Consider the following 23,201-nt stretch of genomic DNA (forward strand, 5'->3'; position numbering starts at 1 on the left):
GTCATTAAATATCACTAACTGATATATATATCTGATTACTGGAACACATGTCCTAAAACATTTATAGTAGTAGCTCTTCATAAAATCCTTTTCCAGAACTTCTGCTCTTGCTGATGACACAGTGCAAGAACAGAGTTGTCTCCCATGGACTACTGACTGGTGTTGACAAGGCTTTGTTCTTGACGATGTTCTGCTGGTGCAAACACATCTAATGCATTACAGCTTCAGCAAACATGTTACCAAGAGGTTCATCTTTTAGTGGCTCACAAAGTGAAAATGAAAGGGCTTATATTATTTTCCTTTTTTTGTGTCCAAAAGTTTGATTAAAGGGCAGAATAACTTTCGAATGCAACAACTTCAACAAAAAAGAAGATTCTATTTTAAGCTCAACCATGGAAGCTTTGTCTTTACCAGAATTTTTACCAATATTATTAAATATTAATATTTTGCCAATGTCAGAACTTTCTTCACCATCATTTAACTTGAAGCGTAATTTCAGGGAAACCACATTACGTTTGTTGCCCTAACCTAGGAAATCTCTACCAAAGACTAGTGCGTGTAGTCTTCTGCCACAGCCACATGTCAGAAATTGAGTGGAATTGATAAACCGATATGTCCTAGAAACAAGACCAGCACTTAATCTGTGAATGAATGGAGATGTTGGTGCTTTGTTCAGTGTGTTGTTTAGGTACATGATTAACATGCATGAGTTGGTTGTACAGTCATTGCTACATAATTTCTCTGATGTGCACGTGCACACGCAAACAGCTCAGGGAACATGTGTACCGTGCATCACTCATGGGCGACTCACACAGTGTCCTCACGGTAAACCACAGAGTTCTTGCATATCGCCTTATATACAAATCTTTGAATGGCATTTCGAAGAGATACACACAAGGAAGAGAATTTATGAATGTCAATTTCTATATAATGAGGAATGCAAAGATTAGAGTATATACTTACTCCTTCATCAGGGTTTTATAGATGTGATCTTCTTTATTATGAGGAGTATATACTTACTCCTTCATCACTCTGAAATATTGTGTTCCTCATAATAAAGAAGTTGACATCCATAAATTCTCTTCCTTATCTTATATACAGAAAATAAAACAAGGTTGTTGAACCATGGGTGCTTAGGTTTGTGTGAAAAATATCGATAGTTTTCATAGGAAAGTGCACTCAGACCCAAGAGTAACCATTGAAATGGATCAACTCTGAACACGGGGAGGTCGGGTAGTCTCGTGGTTAAAGCGTTCGCTCGATACGCCGAAGACCCGGGTTCGATTCCCAACATGGGTACAATGTGTGAAGCCCATTTCTGGTGTCCCCCGCCGTGAGATTGCTGGAATATTGCTAAAAGCGGCGTAAAACCATACTCACTCACTCACTCACTGAACAGTCTTTTGCACCTCAAGCCTCAGACTAGACAACCATTTCAACAAATAAACACAGGACTACATTTCACTTCTGATGGTTTGATGTACAACGAAAACATGAAAAGGGAGAGATAAGTTACAGTGAGCTCCCAGGATGCAATAGATACGAAATGGCCTGATCATCCCAAGTAATAGATCACGTCATGAAGTGCCAAGTTCATCCCTTCACTCCTCTGAAGAAGAGTTTCAACAAAGATCAATGCCAAGAACTCAGTTGTCCTGTCAATCCTGATGAAATTGAAATACTCACACTCTGGTTAAGTAAACTCCGTTTTCTATACGTAATCACTGAGATTTTGTTGCACATAAAGAATGTAAAAAAAATATTCAATGATACGATGTAGTTCATGAAAAACTGCATTCCACGAGAGCAGGAATACAACCACTCAAGATGACAAAAAAAAAAGTTTTCTGTTTTCCTTTCTATTTGTTTTGTGTGAAGCAAGCCAGTGCCAAGGAAACGCTTCAGTGACAAACAATTAACACTCATACATTCTGCACAGTGCTTCCTGAACGTAAACCCATCTGAGAACAGTTTCTCACCGGCTTGTGCAGCTTCCTGATTTCCAAAAATCAAGCTGTTATCCTTTCAATAAACTCTGATCACCTCCAACCCAAATACTCCTACCATCCTTTAGATACCTCATTCGGAATGAGGTCGTACAAAATACGCTATTTGAAGGGGGCGCTGCCTAAATGCAAATGTCCGATTGGGATTTTAAATTTTCCGGACCCCTGCTCATTCCCATTGTACAATTTGACAACACTGTATCACCTTCTATCTCTAACATCGACATGATCAAGGGGATCCGTGTTATTCTGTTGTTTGTATAAACACCAATTCCCATGCACCGTGCTGTTTCCGGTTATCAAATTTGCATACATATGTCACTGCGGTATGACACACGTTTTATGTCATGAGCTTATGTCATGGGTACATGCTTAAGCAAAACGATAACAGGCTGCAATATGTTTCAAAAAGGGGAGGTTTGCACCCCTGCACCCTTCCTCCTGATCTGCAACGCCCATGTCCAATGATGTGTATTTTCAACTACTGATACCTTCTGTTCTGGTTTGTTGTGAAGATGTGATTTCCCACACGTATTATGACAAAATAATTTCCTGTTTTTGTGTAATCACTTTTCAACAGCTAGTGAATTCTATATTTCGTACGGATGTAGGCATCTGCTACTGATGTGTTAAACCATTTCACTGGCTGGTTACTTCAGAGTATACTGTTTAGATAATGTACTATGCGCCGATGGCCTACATCTGTTCTACATAAAAAATTGAACAGTCTGAACAACAAATGTACTGTCACATGACACTCAGATCAAACTCTGATTATGTTAAACTGAACACAACTAACCTAATGGCATGTTTGAGTCAACAACCACAACGAAATGCACAGAATAGCCAATGTTTGCCCCGATGGAGGTCAAACCAAGGACATGACTACCACATGCACCACACGATCGACAGTTCTCAAGGCAACAACGTCCACATCAACTTCTACGTTTCAACTACACTGTGATACCGCAACATCATGCATGTTTTAGCCATCATCACATCAAAGATGGATTACCCTTTGTTCCAAAATTAAACATCTGACAATGATGACAATGATTTACACTGTCATTAATCACTTTCTTCTAATTATGTCATTTCCCATTAGGTAACACTAAACACAAATCTATTTCTGCATCCCATAAAAACAATACCATTTCCCGGGGTAAAAGCCATCTTAGAAGCTGTAGTATCAATGAAGCGAGAATTGTTGTATGGATTTCAACTTCTTTATTCTCTCAATGCTATTTTGTGCTACATCTTCCCGAGGCAAGGGCGTTAAAAGTTCAGTGCCCACCCTTGCCGAATTAAACTGGAATTTTGGGGTTCAATCGGGTTTTTGGGTTCCAGTGGCTAATATGAGTAATGTCCCTTCTATGTCCTTCATATTGACCAATCAGATTCTACCTCTGATATCACTTGCATTTGCTTCAAACAAAATATCGGTGCCCTGTCAAGATGATCTGATCGATAATCAAGATCTATGTTGTAATAAAACAGGTTTTACCCCGCGAAAATATTTGTTGACGGCAATTAAGTTGGCCATACACATGGTTTGCAAATCCTGCAGTTGACCTAAATCTGCACGTTGAAATCAACATTGTCTACGAACCGGGTGTGTTTTTTGTTACGCGATTTTGATTGGACTATGCATAAACTCATAAATCCAACCAAACTCCGGAATTCCAGCCTAGTTCTGCAAAGGTGGAAACTGGACTTTTATTGCCTCGGGAAGATGATTGCACTACAGATGCTAGTACCTCTATGAAATAAGTGACCAACACCAGGGTAGGAGAGGGTCACTGAAGGCTCCATCCCTTCATCATCTGCCTCCCTGTGAGTTGTTCTCGTTAATCTCTGAGTATATGAAATCTTAGGTATATAACCATGTTGTACCCAGAGACTCCCCATTCTGCATGACAAGTGCATGTATTGCTGGCCTAAGACTTACCATTCTGCATGACAAGTGCATGTATTACTGGGCCCAAGACTCCCCACTCTGCATGACAAGTGCACGTATTACTGGGCGCAAGACTTACCATTCTGCATGACAAGTGCATGTATTGCTGGGCCCAAGACTCCCCATTCTGCATGACAAGTGCATATATTACTGGGCCCAAGACACCCCACTCTGCATGACAAGTGCATGACAACATAAACCCAAGAGCAACAATTCCGTACTAAGAACTTCCCACTGACCCCCAGGAAAACACTGTACTTAGGCTTGTCACAGTTTTAACAGTACATGACATATTTGTGTCCCGCAATGTTCAACCCTGATTTCTAGTCACTGCACCAACAACTCCTTAATTCAAACACAAATGACAAAACTGTGTATGTCAGCAAGACTGACTGAACCATGACCCACAATACCAAGCAGACTACATCCTTGAGAAAGATGGGATGTTTTATATACATTCCTCCCTCAATATCATCTACTGTACGCATACACTGTGGGAATAAATCTACAGTTTCATTTGATAAGGCCGTTCAAGTTGTTCTTCATTTCAAAGACCTCAAATAAATAACGTGCGCATTATGACAGCATGAGAAACTAGCACAAAATATGTCCATCATTTCATAATTTTCCAGCTTCTGTCACAATCATTGCTTTCTGTAGATACTATCACATCTGACAATGTGTTTCTAATTTCAAGGTCTATGTGCAGAAGTCGCTATCAGCACCCAACACGCAACAATACCAATGTATTTAATACAAGTGTATGTCAAATATTTCAGATTATTTGCAGAAAAGCAAACACGTAAGTCTTAATATGCAACCTATGTTGCACCATATAGAGAACCATTGGGAAAAAGAGCCATTTAACATTGTTTGGGCGTTGTGATCAATCATGTAGAACCATTTAAGATTTTTGGGATAGCCAAAGGAGCTGCACCTGAAACACCGGTCTGTTTCATGAAATGACTATTTGCAAAAAGTACAGATTCTTGCCCATTCCTGGCACCATTACCATTTCATTATGGTGCTAATAACGTGCTTGACATGTCGAGCATGTCACCTTAATCCTCTTTCCTACAAATTACAACAAAGTAATTTACAGAGTTTGCTGTGCTTTGATGCCAGTGTAATTTGCTCAGTGAAACCTTTTAATAATGTAATCTAGAGCATCACTGAATGATTCAATTTAAACAATTTTGACACACAGTGTGTTATAAGGGGTTGTGTGAATGACGGGACGTAGGTCACCTGACCTGAGACACAAGCAGAGTGACACAGAGCTAGCTCCAGGGCAGGAGACACCAATTATTGTTGTCCATTGTGACAATGTGAGAGTGAGCGAATTTTATTTACATTTCTTTATAAGATTATTTCATTACATCACAAAGTGTCGGCTAAAAATGGGAGGAAAGAAGTTATACACTTGACGCCCATGAGTATGAGTGTGGTGCTGACAAACCAGGGATTAAAGTCAGGGATTCAAACCAGCAACCATCAGAATGAAGAACCACATACTACGGCGGACAAGGCCTGAATGTGTAAGTCTCAGTGGACAGGGTCTGAATGTGATCACCTGCAAGAATAAGAAAGAGATGTAGCTCACCTGGTGTGGCATGTGGGTTTTCCCAGCCAGTGTGTAGCGGAATGAGGCTTTCTTCTTCTTCTTGACCAACACTTCCCCTTCATCTTTCTTCCTCTTTTTGATAGAGAGAAGACCATCAGCCATCCCAACCACCAGCAGGCTGTCATCAGGCTGTGGAGACAACAGACACATTAATCCATACAGGCAACAGACACATTAGTCCATACAGGCAACAGACTCATTAATCCATACCGACAACAGACACATTAATCCATACCCACAACAGACACATTAATCCATTGTCAACAGACACATTAATCCATACAGGCAACAGACTCATTAGTCCATACCTACAACAGATACATTAATCCGTACCGACAGACACATTTCTCTGTACAGTTGACAGACACATTAATCCATAGTCAACAGACACATTTCTCTGTACAGTTGACAGACACATTTATCCATACCGACAACACAAGCATTTCCTTGTACAGTTGACAGACACATTAATCCATTGTCAACAGACACATTAATCCATACTGACAACAGACAAATTTCATTGTACAGTTGACAGACACATTAATACATACCGACAACAGACTCATTAATCCATACCGACAACAGACACATTAATCCATACCCACAACAGACACATTAATCCATTGTCAACAGACACATTAATCCATTGTCAACAGACACATTAATCCATACCCACAACAGACACATTAATCCATACCCACAACAGACACATTAATCCATACCCACAACAGACACATTAATCCATACCCACAACAGGCACACTAATCCATACCCACAACAGACACATTAATCCATACCCACAACAGACACATTTCCCTGTACAGTTGACAGACACATTAATCCATACCCATAACAGACACATTAATCCATACCCACAACAAACACATTAATCCATACCCACAACAGACACATTAATCCTTTGTCAACAGACACATTAATCCATACCCACAACAGACACATTAATCCATACCCACAACAGACAGACACATTAATCCATACCCACAACAGACACATTTCCCTGTACAGTTGACAGACACATTAATCCACACCCACAACAGACACATTAATCCATACCCACAACAGACACATTAATCCATACCCACAACAGACACATTAATCCATACCCACAACAGACAGACACATTAATCCATACCCACAACAGACAAATTTCCCTGTACAGTTGACAGACACATTAATCCATACCCACAACAGACACATTAATCCATACCCACAACAGACACATTAATCCATACCCACAACAGACACATTAATCCATACCCACAACAGACACATTAAGCCATACCCACAACAAACACATTAATCCATACCCACAACAGACACATTAATCCATTGTCAACAGACACATTAATCCATACCCACAACAGACACACTAATCCATACCCACAACAGACACATTAATCCATACCCACAACAGACAGACACATTATTCCATACCCACAACAGACACATTAATTCATTGTCAACAGACACATTAATCAATACCGACAACAAACACATTAATCCATACCAACAACAGACACATTAATCCATACCCACAACAGACACATTTCCCTGTACAGTTGACAGACACATTAATCCATACCCACAACAGACACATTAATCCATACCCACAACAGACACATTAATCCATTGTCAACAGACACATTAATCCATTGTCAACAGACATAAATCCATTGTCAACAGACACATTAATCCATTGTCAACAGACACATTAATCCATTGTCAACAGACACATTAATCCATTGTCAACAGACACATTAATCCATTGTCAACAGACACAATTCACAGTACAGTTTTAAAGACACATTAATGCATACCCACAACATACACACTACACTATACATATCCACCAAAGATATGGCATCTTTGGGAGTTCAAAGAATGAGGTAATGTATTGGGTTTGACAAAGTAACCTCGAATCCCCAACATTTTTTAAAAGAGCTCCTGCCGAGACTTCACTGAAATGAAACAATGCATTTTTTTCTGTTTTTGACCAATGTTCACTTATTATTAACAAAGCATTAGTTGACAACATGAGCTCACGAATACCCACACTGTAAGGTTTATATTAGGATATTTGGGGCTACAACAATGATGTTGTTTCTACAGAATGAGATGTTTGTTTCCTGGAGTGTGTTGACACACCTGCCACACATAGATAACAACAGTCTTCCCTAGCTCTCACTCACAGGTAATACATCATGTCCTGTTCCCAATGCTCTGAACTTCCATAAATACATTTAGTTACATACATGTATAATTGTTGGATGCTTGCATAGGTACAGCAAGGCAAGAGCCCTTTGCAGACAGGGATCTACTATTGTAAATGTGATCTTTTCACCTGCAACTACAGGTGATAACATGCCTTGTACAAGTGTTTGTTTGTTTGTTGTTCAACGCTGCACTCAGCAATATTCCAGTTATATGCAGCGGTCTGTAAATAATTATATCTGGACCAGACAATCCAGTGATTGACATCAGGAGCATCGATCCACGCAATTGGGATACGATGACAAGCATTAACCAAATCAGCGAGCCTGACCACCCGATCCCATTAGTTGCCTCTTACAACAAGCATGGTCGCCTTTTCCGGCAAGCATGAGTTGCTGAAGACCTATTCTACCCCGGATCTTCACGGGTCCTTTGTACAAGTGGGAAATGAAAATATTTTTGCAATGTAGAAAAATGCCATCAATTTTTCCTCATAGGTGATCTTGTTAATCTATTCATAGCAAGACAATTTATCAATTAATGTTTTACTAATTACAATATATTTATTGCTCACAATTATAGTAATCTAAAAGTCATTTGCTGAGGGTAAAAGAATTCAAGATAAGGAATTTTACTTTCTGTTTTAGCTTCAAGCTTACAATATTTCTAGAAATATCTCATCACCCTCTTTGTACAAACTAGTCAAAGGAAACTAGAATCAGTTTTATTTTAACACTTATGAAAGAAATTCCATTCTCTGTGAACAATATATAGAAAGGTATCGAAATGTTCTGATCATGAACTCATTTCAGAACACATTCATATGATAATCATCATTTTTTAAAGTGAAAATCTTGCACAAATTAAATAAAACCATGAGTATCACTGCTAATAACGAACAACCCCAAGTTGTGTCACATCCACCTCTAACAACCTAATTCTATCCCTGGATCGTCACAAGACATCACTCACACAAATATCTCTTTCCAGCATCCCAATCTGTCAAATACTGCTGAATCTTTTTTCAAAAATATGTAAACTAACTGTAAACAAGACAAAAAATCTTCCTAATGATGGAGTGAAAATTTTACCCCAAAAACGACTTCCCTAATTTCTGTCACACAGCAATAAACATCAACTTCTGTATAATTACTTTCAAATTGGTATTTTATTTTGAAAAAAAAGGATAAAATTCTACGTAAATGAACTGTGAAGGCACAAACAGCTAATTATTTCCCAATATCACACGAGTAGTAGCAATGAAGCACTGAGATAATGAACAGATCTGCAAGAAACATTGCCACCATAAATTAACTTTTCCAGGAGGAAGCATCATGGCGACTACAAGTATGTTTTGACATTGGAGGCGTGGCACAAGCCAGCTTTTTGCCACCATGATGGAGTGGGCCAAGACTTCAAGTTACCCTTGGACTCTATTTACTGACAAATAATTCCACTAGGTGTCTTCTACACACAACAAAAGACAGCTGGCGCTGCACGTTCATACAAATAAGGAAGCTACTGAAATTTGACAAACGTCTTACCCTCCCCTCCATATAAACATGGCATACTCAACGAAATTGGATATTGTAAATTTTATTGAAAAATATATGCTAAATTGTAGATAAGCAATAAATATGAATTAGTGGAGAAAAACATGAATGTGTGATAAAAGGTCTGGCAATAACGTATTCAGTTTCAAATGAATCAAATTTAATGTGTTATTTATTGAAGAATACTATTAGAGTATGATAATCCACATTACTTTACATCAACTTTATTCATTCATGATTGTAAGCTAGACATGACCCATGATACAATGGCAATTAATACAGGAAGTCGGAGACTCAGAGTGCCAGTTGGCTTATTATCCTGTTTTCTCTATGTGTACAGAGGTTTTTAGTGTATTCATCAGAGGACACCATTATTACATTAAATTTATGTTGGCTTCTTAAACATTTTTCTATTTGTGTACATAGTTTTTTTAGTGTATTCGTTAGAGGACGCCATTAATACATTATACTTATGTCGATTCTTAAACATTTTTCTATTTGTGTACATAGTTTTTTAGTGTATTCATCAGAGGACACCATTAATACATTATATTTATGTGGCTTCTTATCCTGTTTTCTCTATGTGTACAGAGGTTTTTAGTGTATTCGTTTGTCTGGCAGTCTAGATCAAATATGTTGGTGCTATACATTGTGCTCCAAGATCATGTTTTACACTTCAAAATATAACAAATTACTTTCTAAAGAAGTTGTGTTGTTTCCTGGTCCAAGCTTCCTGTTTCAAAATGACCTGGAAGGTATGTGAGGTATTTGTCCCTTTCAGTAATCTTACCATTTGTCAAAGAAGAATCAGTCCTCAACATCCACTACATTTCTTGTATTTAGATGACACCTAATGATAATCAGAAGTTTAGAAACAATTTAGAGATATTCCACATTACACACAAATGTTTCAGTCCGCAGAAACTGTAGAGTGAGGAGTTCAGTGACAGGATGTTGACCCTTGTTTACAATATATGTAAGTTATCTTAATTTGGAACATAAATCATACAAATAAAAATCATGAAACATCTTTTGCTGGAAAAAAGGCAAATATTTACAAATGAATTCCAGGAATTCAGCAAGAGCATCCCCACTGAGTATGTACCACTTGTCAATTTTTAATTTGGGACCAACAGAAAGAGCATGGGTTGCACACAAGTTTTGATATTCATTGGAACACTTAAAGGAAGAGTGAGTGATGGAGACTGGATAGTATTTCAGCTACAGTTGCAAAACCAGATATTTTATAAAAAAATTAAACCTATGGGCTGAAAACACATCTTGTAACAACGTTTTTTTTATGGTAGAAAATGTCTCTTTTTTTCAGCAATCTGAAGCATAATTATTTTTTTCAAGCATTATCTGAGGGGCATAAAATCCCAGGTGCCACCCACCCAGTTTTCGAAGTAGGCCCATGGTAGGTAGATCTTGTGCCGGGCCTGTAGTTTGATATTTGTATTGGTCCTTATTATTGATGGGTATTAGCCTGAATTTTGTATTGTAATTTATTCCAATAACGATTATAAATACTGCCCCTGCACATTTTTGACAACTTCGTATTCATATTTTATAGGATGTTGTGATGATCAGAACAGGTGAGTGAGTGAGTGAGTGAGTGAGTGAGTGAGTGAGTGAGTGAGTGAGTGTGGCTTTAATCCGCTTTTAGCAATATTCCAGCAATATCACGGCGCGGCACACCAGAAATGGCCTTCACACATTGTACCCATGTCGGGAATCTAACACAAAAGAGGAAGTAACAGGCACATTATACACAGTAAACTGGTCACAAATAGTTTCACTTTTTGGATCACAGGATGATTTCATAATCTTAATTTGGCTTGTCCAATGTTGTCACTTTGTAGACTTTCCCAACAAGATGAAGATATGCATGATTTTGAAAAACGCAATACACCGGTATTATGCTACGTATTCATCAGTGTCACATATCACGGTGTTCCTGTAATACTGCGTACCCCTAGTCCTCATGGCCCCCAGTAACATTACATGGCTACTTATTTGTCACAATTAACTGCAGTTTCTTAAAGGTTTTAGGTTCCTTTTTTTTATTAGAAATCGGAGACGTTTACGGGAATGACAAATTGAAAAAGAAACCGGATCAGAGATCATTGAGTGAGTGAGTGAGTGAGTGAGTGAGTGAGTGAGTGAGTGAGTGAGTGAGTGAGTGAGTGAGTGAGTGAGTGAGTGAGTATGGTCTTTACGACGTTTTAGCAATATTCCAGCAATATCATGGCAGGGGACACCAGAAATGGGCTTCACACATTGTACCCATGTCGGGAATCGAACCCGGGTCTTCGGCGTGACGAGCGAACGCTTCAACCACTAGGCTACCCGACCACCCCGGATCAGAGATGAAGTTTGTCACTATTGGTTTCATTCAACTTTGACTCTAATATTGATGACCCGAAGTGTTTAGTCAGGGTTAGTTGGTTAGTTGGTTGGTTGGTTGTTTAACGCCGCACTCAGTAATATTCCAGTTATATGACTGAGGTCTGTAAATAATTGAGCCCGGACCAGACAATCCAGTGATTAATGTCATAAGCATTGATCCACGCAATTGGGATCGATGACATGCATCAACCAAGTCAGCGAGCTTGACCACCCGATCCCGGCAGGCATGGGTTGCTGAAGGGCCTGCAACTTACAAAGTGTGTGGGCTGTGATGGCAGCCAGGCAATTTTATTTATTTCAAACACGCCCCCAACCCTGAGATGGTTACAATATTTGATGTGTATCATCGTACTCCAACGTAGTGGATTGTTGCTTAGGCTATCACCCACTGAACTGCCTGGCCCAGATTCGACTATTTACTGACAACAGATATATCTGGAACATTGTGGACTATGGCATAAAACAACATACACTCCCTCCATCTCCAAAGATTCATGACAAACATACAGTATCAACACTCCTTCATCTACATAAACTACACCCTCCCAGCTACCCTAGCCTGAGTCAGGCCAGCGTCTGATGGCTGAAACAGACAGCTGGATGGCCAGCCACCCATGCTAGCATCTCTCCTCCCATATCATAAATAACTCATTTCAAAAACTAATTTCCTTGCTTTAATTGCAAAGCATTATGGTAATTGGTCTAACAAGAGCTGAAATCCCATGAAATCCCAATCAAGGCACCCACACAGCGATACCCTTAATGTAAATCTGCTGTTAACTGTGTAATATTTGCTAAATAGCATGTTCAAAACTGAAAAAAGCATCACCAATGCAGTAAGCAGAACTTTGTGATTAATTATTCAATAATTGTGTTTATAAGTTAGCGTAATGTAAACATGTCGCGCGGAGGAGTTGGAGAGGGAAGCGAGTATTGGTATCCCGACCACATTCCTCCTCCCAAGCCACTTCTTACCACTCAAACACGTTTGTTATGCTTACACACAGACTTATTTTCAAACTAGTCCCAATTTCTTCAACACTTTCTGTTTTAATAATATCTGCCAAGACTCTCCATAACACACATTATGTTAATTACTAGCAAATGTTCCCCTCATATTCTCCATGGCTTTTTCTCAATCGTAAAGCTATGTCGAGAATTCAAATCACCTGTTTATTTCAAAAATAAATTTGTAATCATTCTCAGGATGAAGTGCGGAACAGTTTAAAAAGTTTAATGGAACTTTTAATTACATAATCAAGAAAGCTCAAGTAATACCCTGTGTGCTACTTTTGGTTTTAATGGAAAAATAATAAACAAAATTGCAACAAAATGTTCTATATTTACAGTATCTAGGCTATCGGACATTCTGTTTAAGTTATTTCCAAGAAAACTACCAGCAATTATAAAGCCATTAATGTAAGCCCTAGGGAAAAACTAATTCTCAAGTCTTGCTTTATGAGCTTGAAAACCATACCCCAAGCTGTGAGAATGCTTAGGGATGAATTACACCTCTTCTAACTAATATGCCATTTTCTTTCATGAAAACATCTTTTTATCCTAAGTACAAATGATTTTAACAGAGGTATTATGGGTAGTGAAAAAAAAACCGCCAATGTATGATTTCTAGCCCTATTTCTGTTCAATGTCAGTGCGAATATTTCATTTTCGAGTTAATGACCGATTTTTTACCCCTCATCATATAAGCAGTAATATCAAGCAGACTGTTAAAATCCTTATAAATGACTTATTGCTTCCAACACCTTCCATATACCCAAACGAGCAAATTTGACATTTTTTTCTTGAAGTCAAATGATTTTTCCACAGGGATTGAGGCGCGCGCAAGCGAGATATACGATTCCTAAAGTATCAACGAACGCTCAATTAGTGTTAAGGGATTGTCACAAAGCCATCCTTGCATCCATAAAGAATAAATCAACCGTATCTCGACCTAGCGATCGCATCATTAACACTGCAAGAACACAAGAATACTTTTGTTTATTAGAGAAAATGCAAACAAAAATGGAAAATTGATCACGGGAAGCCTTTGTCAACCCTGAGATTTTGAAAATATAATTTCCGAGGGGTTAAAAACAAACAAACTAGGCGGTAATTTCATGGAGGCGATGGAAAAAACTGCATCTTCAAATGTAATTTAGTTGATGTTGGGATGCTGCTATCAAATTTGCGACCACAAAGACGCGAGGATCCCCCATCATGTTGGGGTTTGATATATAAAAGGGGATGGAAAAAGCGTCAATGGCTTCACATGGCCGTGCAAATAGTTCCGCTCGTGTGGAACAATGAACACAATACAAACAAACACCAGAAACATAACTATGGCAACAGTTGTACAGAGCATTCATTTACTTCGCATCTTAAAGATGAACATTTTCAGATACACAAACAATTCCTACGAAAATAGTTTTTTTTCATGTTGATTCACTGGGGCTAGGCAATGCCTTTTAAACAATAAGTTCTGAAAGCAAACCTGATACAAAGGATAATATACCGTAACTGGTTTTCAAGGAATCTAAATTCCTTGTTTCAGCTTGGTTTTGATAAATACCATATTTACTTGTGTATACTGCACACTGTTTCCCCTAAATACAGCTGTAAAGGGGGGGTGGGGGGTCATTTTAAACATGCACATAATGAGTTGGGGTTTTTTCCCCTAAAGCAAAAACATAACTGCTAGCATATAACCCAAGAAATAGCAGGTCTTACTTTTGAAAATATATCTTAAAGTAATCTTACTTTTGAGACACATATCTTATCATGGACTTACTATCTAAATATATCTCATTATATGAGGTCTTTGAAAGGCATTTAGAAGTGATTCACATAAGGAAGAGACTATATGGATGTCAACTTCTTTATTATGAGGAACACAACGTTTCGGAGTATATGCTCACTCCTTCATCATTATATGGTTTCACAGACTTACAATCGAGATATACTCCATGAAAAAAAGTTCAAATAGCTCAAATGACACATTTTCATGTCTGGAGTAATTGTACGACTTCCCAAGTGTGGAACTCTAACAAGCAATCTGTTCTAATGACACAGTACATGATAAATGAAAATATGTGCATAAAATACACAATGCCGTTTAGAAAGTGGTCATACGTAACATATCTTACATTTGGGATAACTCTTTCTTGCTGTGACTACATAATGCCTTATAGAAAGTAGTCCAAAGCAACAAATGTTATATTTTGGAGAAAACTTCCCTTGTAAAGTACAAAAGGGTTTGGGTTGAGTCCCCTCCAGGATTCGAACCCACACTCTTATAAGAGGCGACTAACGGGATCGGGTGGTCAGGCTCGCTGACATAGTTGAAGCAGGTCATCGACCCCAATGGTGTGGATCGATGCTCATGATATCAATCACTGGATTGTCTGGTCCAGACTAGATTATTTACAGACCGCCGTCATATAGCTGGAATATTGCTCAGTGAGGCGTAAAACCACAAACCAATCTTACAGTGAGGCACCTAATTGCCATCACACAAAGTCGGCGATCTAACCCACTCAGCCACCGAGTACTGTACAAACATGTGACATCATGACTGACCCAGCATAATCAGCTGTTCATGAATAAGTCTTTGATGTGCATTTTGAAAGAACATGAATCTTTGCAACTTTTTATGGATCGATGAAGAAGTTGTTATCCATAAAAGGTTTCAAGTCGTCACATTTTTTAATGCCTTCAAACTGATTGTGTTCTTTATATGCTTTCTCTTCCTTCCAGTCAAGTGAACTAGTAATGGCATTTTTCAATAAACAGAACTTTCCATTCAGAAATAGTTGATACTATTAATGACATATACTGTAAGGGATCATAAAATATTTTCCGTATATCACTGTGTATAAGGCCAGTTTTTTGTACCTAGAATTAGAGGGTTCCAAGGGGGAGGGTCGTCTTATACACAGGGTTGAAGAGTTTTGATGTTGTTTTCCCCAACACAAAGACATTACTGTGAACACGTAACACCGAAAATACCATGTCAACAAATCCGTACTGAGGTACGCAAATTAATCATGTAATTACACTGTCTGGTTATAAAAAGTGTTCATTGTATATTGCGGGTGATAAGTCAAATGGTTCCATACGAAAAAATATCTGGCAATAGCAATCAGCTGTACCAAAGTGCTACGCTTATGGTAATTAATGGTTTAATCGGTAAATCATCATGTCTAGTGATGTTTTATCTCAAATTTCAAATTTGTATAGACCAAGTTTCATTGTTATAATCTGTTCGTTTCCCTGAATTCGCTGAAGGGATACAATGTAATTTCTTTCTGCAGAAGACAAACACGTTTTTATTGCAAATGTAGGGATTGTGTATGCGTTGGTGATGTGCTTCATTCCGATTTGCTTTACAGACGGGATATAGAAATTACCATCAATTTTGAAGGTTTGTACAGGGGGGTCGCTTCATAGGTTGGGTTGCTTTATAGATGGTGATATATGGTATATATACCATACACATTTTAAGAAAACCAGTCTCCCCTATAAAAAATATCCCCCGCAGTATTCATGATCCTTAAGATTTTTTGCTCAGTATAGTATTATAAATCCTATATAATATTTCCATAACAAGAAAGAAAGAAGATTTGTACGCAATTCAATAATTGACGTATACGCCGTAAAATTTCACAAGGAAATATCGAATATATGTGATCCAGAAAAGAACCCTACCTCATTTAAACCTAGTCGTAACAAGTCCGATAAACTTGCAATGTTTCATGGAACAAAAATGAAAGGTTTATTATTTTCAAACGGAAACAATCCTTACCTATATATAACAAATCTTGAAATGCTGCCACAGCACTGTAGCTGGATATATAGTCAACAGTCTAACGTGTCAACAAAGACAGGTGGCCACAAAGACAGTTGCTGCAGCATTGATATTCAAATAATTTATGTATACTGAGAACTAAAATAATTTCAGAGAAGGACTTCACAGAGCCAAATACGCATTTTGAGAGAATTTATGACATGTTAAAAACATGGTCAAAATTTTAAATATCACAAAAAATGACATATGGGTTGAGTCTCACTACTAACTAAACCGGGGCTGTGGTGTCTCTCACGGTGATATTGCTGGAATACTCATCCTCCTACTTATCAGGGCACAAAAATGAGGATGTTCCGAAGCTTTGGTTACTGGTTAAACCCCATCTTCCAGAGGCAAGGCTGTTAACTGACTCCAACAGTCCAGTGTCCAGCCCTTGCCGAACTAGCCTGGAATTATGGAGGGTTTTTTTTGCTGGACTAACGAATCTATGCATAGTCCAATCAAATCGCGTAATGAAATCGATATCTGGTATGTAAACTGCCGTTCAGATTTCGGTCAATTGCAGGATTTGCAAAGCAAGTGTATACTGTCAACAGTTATTTTCCAAATCTTTTCCTGTTTTTAATCAAGGTGCTCAAGTGATCTGATGCACTTCGCTACGTAAGACCTGTTTTATTACAACATAGATCATGATCATAGATCAGAATGTCTTCACTGAGCCTTGCCATTTCGTCTGAAGCAAATACAAGTGGTATGAGAGATGGAATCTGATTGGTCAATAGAAGGGATATAGAAGGGAAATAACTTGTAATAGCCACTGGTGGCACAACGATTGAGCCCAGAAATTCCAGCCTAGTTTGATAAGGGTGGAAAATGGACTATTACAGTCAGTTAATTCCTTTGCCTCAGGAAGATGGTTAACCCTTGATACACAGGAGTTGAAATGAGGGACTTGTGCCAAGACTTTTTTCCTTAAATGATCAACGATGGCTATTTAATATATGTTTTCTTGGCCAGAGAGGCTACCAGAATCGAAGTGTTCTAAGCAAACACACAATATACGCGACTCAGGTGTAGGGCAAGTGATCAACAGAAAACATTGGCTGCAGAACGCATATCGGTGCTCCAGGTGAGACAACTCAAGAAGCTGTGAGATCATTGTGAGAGTGTATGTACACCAATCCCATAGGGGAACGGGGAACGGGGAACACATGTTGTCTAAGGCATACAAGTCACTGTGCAGAGTTGTGTCCCTTAGGTGCGCCAGGAACCTATGATCAAGAGTTCGAATAGGATCATGTTGCTTAAAATACTTATCAAAAGAGCATAGCAAGCAGTTATTGAGTGCAATTTGTTATTGGGATGAGTGAGTGAGTGGATATTGTTATCGGCAATAGTGTGCTGGGGGCCTGTTGTCTCTGGAGCCTCACAGAGTGTAGTATCTGCTGTCGTGGGTCGTTAATCAGTGTAGATGCTCAAGTACATTGGGAAAATTTAGACACTCTACAGGTTTCCTACATTGTATTTAATATGACAAACTGACTAATCAACACAGACAAATCTGCTTGACAAATTGGATAATTTACTTTCTGCTTTCTTCTTCAGACACTCGCTGAATTTATGAATCATGAAATTAAAAATATCTGGCCACCTGACAAACTTGGGAGTAAATTCCAAGCTGAGAGTGATAAAATGCTGCTGACAAGAGCAGTTGTTTTATATCATGCAGTTGTTTTTTTATCATGGTCGCTATATGGCTGAAATAATGCCAATGCGACATTAAATTTTAACTCGCTCACTTTTTTATCATGTGTCAAAATCCATCAACATCATAAAAGAAAGTATAGCTATTACTTTCAATATAGCTATTACTTTCAATACTTTTCAATATCGAGCTGTTATGAAGTTAATGCCCTAATATTTTTTCAATTGGCTACTTTTGCATACAATCTACATTTCTTCATCAATATGAAGATGGTGAACTTAATTCCTGGAGAAACGTCAATCAGATTAAGCTGTTTATAGTACCATGTGTATAATTGCTAACAATATCGTCATATGTGGCACTTGTTATCCCAATAATTCCCACTAGTTTCTTGGACGGCTACAACAGAGTGACAAAAGACACTAGAAAATGTTAGTTCAAATACCAGACTTTTCCCCTTTTTTGAAGCATAAATTACAACAGTGACGATTGTCAGTGTCTTCCGGGAAATGACTGTCATCATTGCTGTGACTGTCTTGAAGCACGAAGGATATCAGGAAAGCATCACCGCTTGTGCAAATACTTGCACACATCACACAGCCATCAGATAATGCGAACTAATTGAAACTGGCTGTTCTAGCAATCTGTTACACACAATCAAACACTTGGCAAAAGTATTCCCCAAATTTCCTCCATTCTTTCACGTGGTGAAGAAGGCATGTTTCCCGTGGTGCATGAAAGAGACAAATATTTCATTGTTTATTTCCCTGCTGAATGTTTGTAATAGTGCACATATTGGCGAGCCATCATCGCATATATTTCTTGTAATGTACTGGAGTAGCATCACATCTTATCAGATTTCTGGAAACATATTTTTTTCATCCCTGTGTTGTAAATTTATTAATAAGCCATACATCAAATTCATCTGATGACAGATTAATTACTCTCGGGTCAGGATCCAGGTCACAGGGAATACAAAAAATGTTTTGCAAAACAGCAGTTCCAACTTAATGGCATCAGTGCCTCATAAACCTTCGCTCAGAATTTGGTCATTCATCATCCGTCTGCCAAAGGTTAAACTTTTGATTGATGCAGTATTTAGAAATAGACATGTCAGTAATACATGACCTGTTCATTTGGAAAATGTTGCAGATATTTCTACAATTGAAATCAACTTTTCCAGTGAGTGAGTGAGTGAGTGAGTGAGTGAGTGAGTGAGTGAGTGAGTGAGTGAGTGAGTGAGTGAGTGAGTGAGTGAGCAAGAGAGAGCAGTCAGGGTTATTTCAGCCCTAGCTTAGTGAGTGAGTGAGTGAGTGAGCGTGCGAGAGAGAGCAGTCAGGGATATTTCAGCCCTAGCTTCCTATAAATAACTGAGCCTCTATCAGACAAGCCAGTGGTTGATATTATGAGCAACACCTAAAGCCTTCAGGGTATAATGACTCATAGGTTACAAGGGATCAATGCAAACCCAGAATACCCCAAATACAGTGTTCTCTCGCTTTTGTGCCCTTCAGTTTAGTGAAACTAGGTCATAGCGTGTGGTAACGCATGGCTCCCAAAATTTACTTACATTTTTAATAAACTCAAGGTTTACACTGACACGATGTTTTTCCCCTATCTCAAAAAACATTGTCAGCTGCTCACCGCGAGCATGTAACACCGGAAATACCAGTCAGCGAATCCAAACTAAAGTACACAATTTAATCCTATTACACCATCTGGTCATAAAATCGTGTTCATTGTATATCTGGACTTATGTATGTAATATATTTTATGAGTTTAATTTAAAATTTCATTCAATATTGTTAACATGTATTTTGGCGAAATCGTGTGTGAAGTGATCAGTAGATAGCACAACTCACCGTCACTCACTGTCAGATTAGCGATATTTACGCCTTGAAACGAACTTCAGTTGCCAGAGAATGGATACATATATCATTAATGTCATACTTTGGTTTGTTAAAAATCATATTTGTGGCAGTAAACTATTATATGTCGACATGACGTTTTCGCAATCGAAATACATATAGCACAGGAAGTCCCTACCGTGACTGGTCATATTGTGCCATAAGTAAAAATATCCTGCAATAGCAAACAGCTGAACCAAAGTGCTACGCTTATAGTTCTTATAATTTTAAATGTATATAGCAAAAGCTGCTACTAAAATAACACAATATAATATTCCTGATAACATAATAATTTTAGATACAATTTCTTCCGATCGCATAGCATAAAAATTTGTTGTATTTTTTTAAAAGCTCATAACACTCGATAAATCTTTTGTTTACACTCTGAGTCATTAACAACTACTATTCTAATCTTTTTTTGAACTCTTAAACGTGCATCGTAGATCGTGTTAGGTGGGCACAGCATGTGCTGTTGTGTTGCTCATCTACCCCCTACGACTCCACCTTGGTTTTTAACCACTGATCATCTGTAACGCTCTTCAATTATTTGGACCCCAAAGTTTGCGTTGTAGCGAGGGATCACTAAAGTACATTTTGACACTTTAAAGAGTGAGTGAGTTAGTTTTACGCCGCTTCCGACATTGTACCTATTTATGGAATCGAACCAAGGTCTTGGCATGACAAACAAATGCCTTAACCACGTGACTTCACTATCTCCCCACAAACACTTGAATGAATTCATAATGACACATATTTCTAAAATCAGAAAAAGACTTCAATAAATCCCTTCCTTCAAAGCAAATCAAACACTGATGGTTTTTTGTGTGTTTTGGGTGTTTTTTTTAACGCCACGCTCAGCACTTCTCCAGTTATATGACAGTGGTATACAAATAATCGAGTCTGGACCAGACAATCCAATGATTGACATAATGAGCATCGATCCACGCAATTGGGATATGATGACATGCATCAACCAAGTTGAGCAAGTCTGACCACCCGATCCCGTTAGTTGCCTCAAACGACAAGCATAGTCGCTTTTTACGGCAAGCATGGGTTGCGGATGACTATTTACACAGATGTAGATCAGTGTAGCCATACAATGACACAGTGAAGGTTGCTGAAGTCAGACTGAACCCGTACCTGGAAGTGACATTTGCTGCACAATAATTCACACTTTCTCAGTGTCGAGGTAAGCCAACAGAATGTATGCAACGAATACAGTGAGGTTCCCACAAGTTAACCTTGTAATACATTACAGCTTAAACTACCGGTAACAAAAAAGTGTTGACATCAATTTGACCTGTTTTTCACACCTGGCCTTATGGAGGTGATAATGTCTAAGTAGGAGATACGTACTGCAACTGCTAAGCTGAGGATGGCGCCGGGGTAGTCGAGTGTGTGGACCACTTGATATGATGCCACGTCATAAATCTTCACATGCCTGGAAAAAACCACACACATCAATTAGTTAATATGTTAATTAGTGGGAGTGATAATTATCAAGCAGATGGTTAAGCACGTGCTTTCAAGCGTAGCATGTATCTGCAACAACATACACAAGCAGCTTGTTGATTTAAGACGAAGCTGGATTAGTGATACTGATTGCAGTCCACTTGCACACTGCATAACACTCCCCCAAAATATAGTGAGTGAGTGTGTGGGTTTAACGCCACTTCGTACAGTAATTCAGTTAGAGCACACTGTGTCAGCTTAGTGTGGGAGGGAAGCCCAAAGTGATGCTGGGCTCAGACTTCTTCACTTCAGTGAAACACAAGCACGTGTATGGTGCTGACAAACCTAGAAACATAATCAGAGCGAACTAGGATTCGAATCATAGGATCATAGGTGTCTGGTGTGCTTAAAAGAAGCAACTGTGCACAGCAAATTGCAACACCTTTGACGATTGGGTCATCCGTGCTCCCCCGACCTCGAAACATAAGTGAGTGAGGGGTGTTATGCCGTTTTCAGCAATATTCCAGCAAGGCGACCCGTGAAGATCCGGGTATAGAATAGGTCTTCAGCAACCCATGCTTGCTGTCAGAGGCAACTATGCTTGTTGTAAGAAGCAACCAATAGGATCGGGTGTTCAGGCTCGCTGACTCGGTTTATGCATGTCATAGTATTCCAATTGTCTAGATCGATGCTCATGATGTCAATCACTGGAATGTCTGGTCCAGACTTGATTATTTGCAGGCTGCCATCATGTAGCTGGAATATTGCTGATTGTGATGTTAAACAACAAACAAACAAATAACAAATCCAGCAAAGGACATGTCAAATAAAGTATAAATGGATTTCAGACAAGCTCCCATGGTGGGAATTAAACCAAAGTTTCAGCTTGTTGAGCAAATGCTTTAACATTAGGCTTCCCCACCTACCTCACACAATGAAAAACAATATTAAAAAAATATATCAAATTATCGAGAGGTATCATGATAGTATTGATTATCTTGGATGTGACATGTCAGGCCCGTGAAGTTCCGGGGTAGAATAGGTCTTCAGCAACCCATGCTTGCCGTAAAAGGTGACTATGCTTGTCGTAGGAGGCGACTAACGGGATCGGGTGGTCAGGCTCGCTGACTTGGTTGATGCATGTCATCGATGCCAATTGCGTGGATCGATGCTCATGATGTCAATCACTGGATTGTCAGGTCCAGACTCGATTATTTTACAGACCGCCATCATATAGCTGGAATATTGCTGAGTGTGGTGTTAAACAACAAACAAACAAAAATATGACAAGTCAGGACAAATGGTTTGCGAAATTTCATGGAAGCATACATAAAATGTCTTTGAGTGTTTTACACAAAAAGGTTAGTTAACAACTACACAGATCACAAGTGAAGAATCTCACTGTATGAAAAGCACACAAAACAGATCGATATCGACATGCTATCGACGGTGTGTGGCTGACGTGATAATGACAAAGCAGTACATGCAGATTAAGCCATTAGGGCAAGAAGTTGGAGGGACTACCACTGCAATTTATATCCACCCTTGACAG

At 38.7% G+C, this 23,201-nt stretch overlaps 1 protein-coding gene across 1 annotated transcript in view; it reads right to left on the reverse strand.

Moving 5' to 3' along the window:
• The window catches only part of LOC124149505 (U3 small nucleolar RNA-associated protein 15 homolog), a 119,581-nt gene that overhangs the window by 4,702 nt on the left and 91,678 nt on the right, over positions 1-23,201 (reverse strand). Inside the window, exons 8-9 of the mRNA XM_048394290.1 lie at positions 21,554-21,638; positions 5,567-5,716 (exon numbers count right to left, since the gene is read on the reverse strand). Coding sequence (XP_048250247.1) covers positions 5,567-5,716; positions 21,554-21,638 — 235 coding nt within the window. The remainder of the gene's footprint in view (positions 1-5,566; positions 5,717-21,553; positions 21,639-23,201) is intronic.

The sequence above is a fragment of the Haliotis rufescens genome, unplaced genomic scaffold, assembly GCF_023055435.1.
Source record: "Haliotis rufescens isolate VD_foot unplaced genomic scaffold, xgHalRufe1.0.p SCAF_1, whole genome shotgun sequence".
Classification (NCBI taxonomy): Eukaryota; Metazoa; Mollusca; class Gastropoda; order Lepetellida; family Haliotidae; genus Haliotis; species Haliotis rufescens.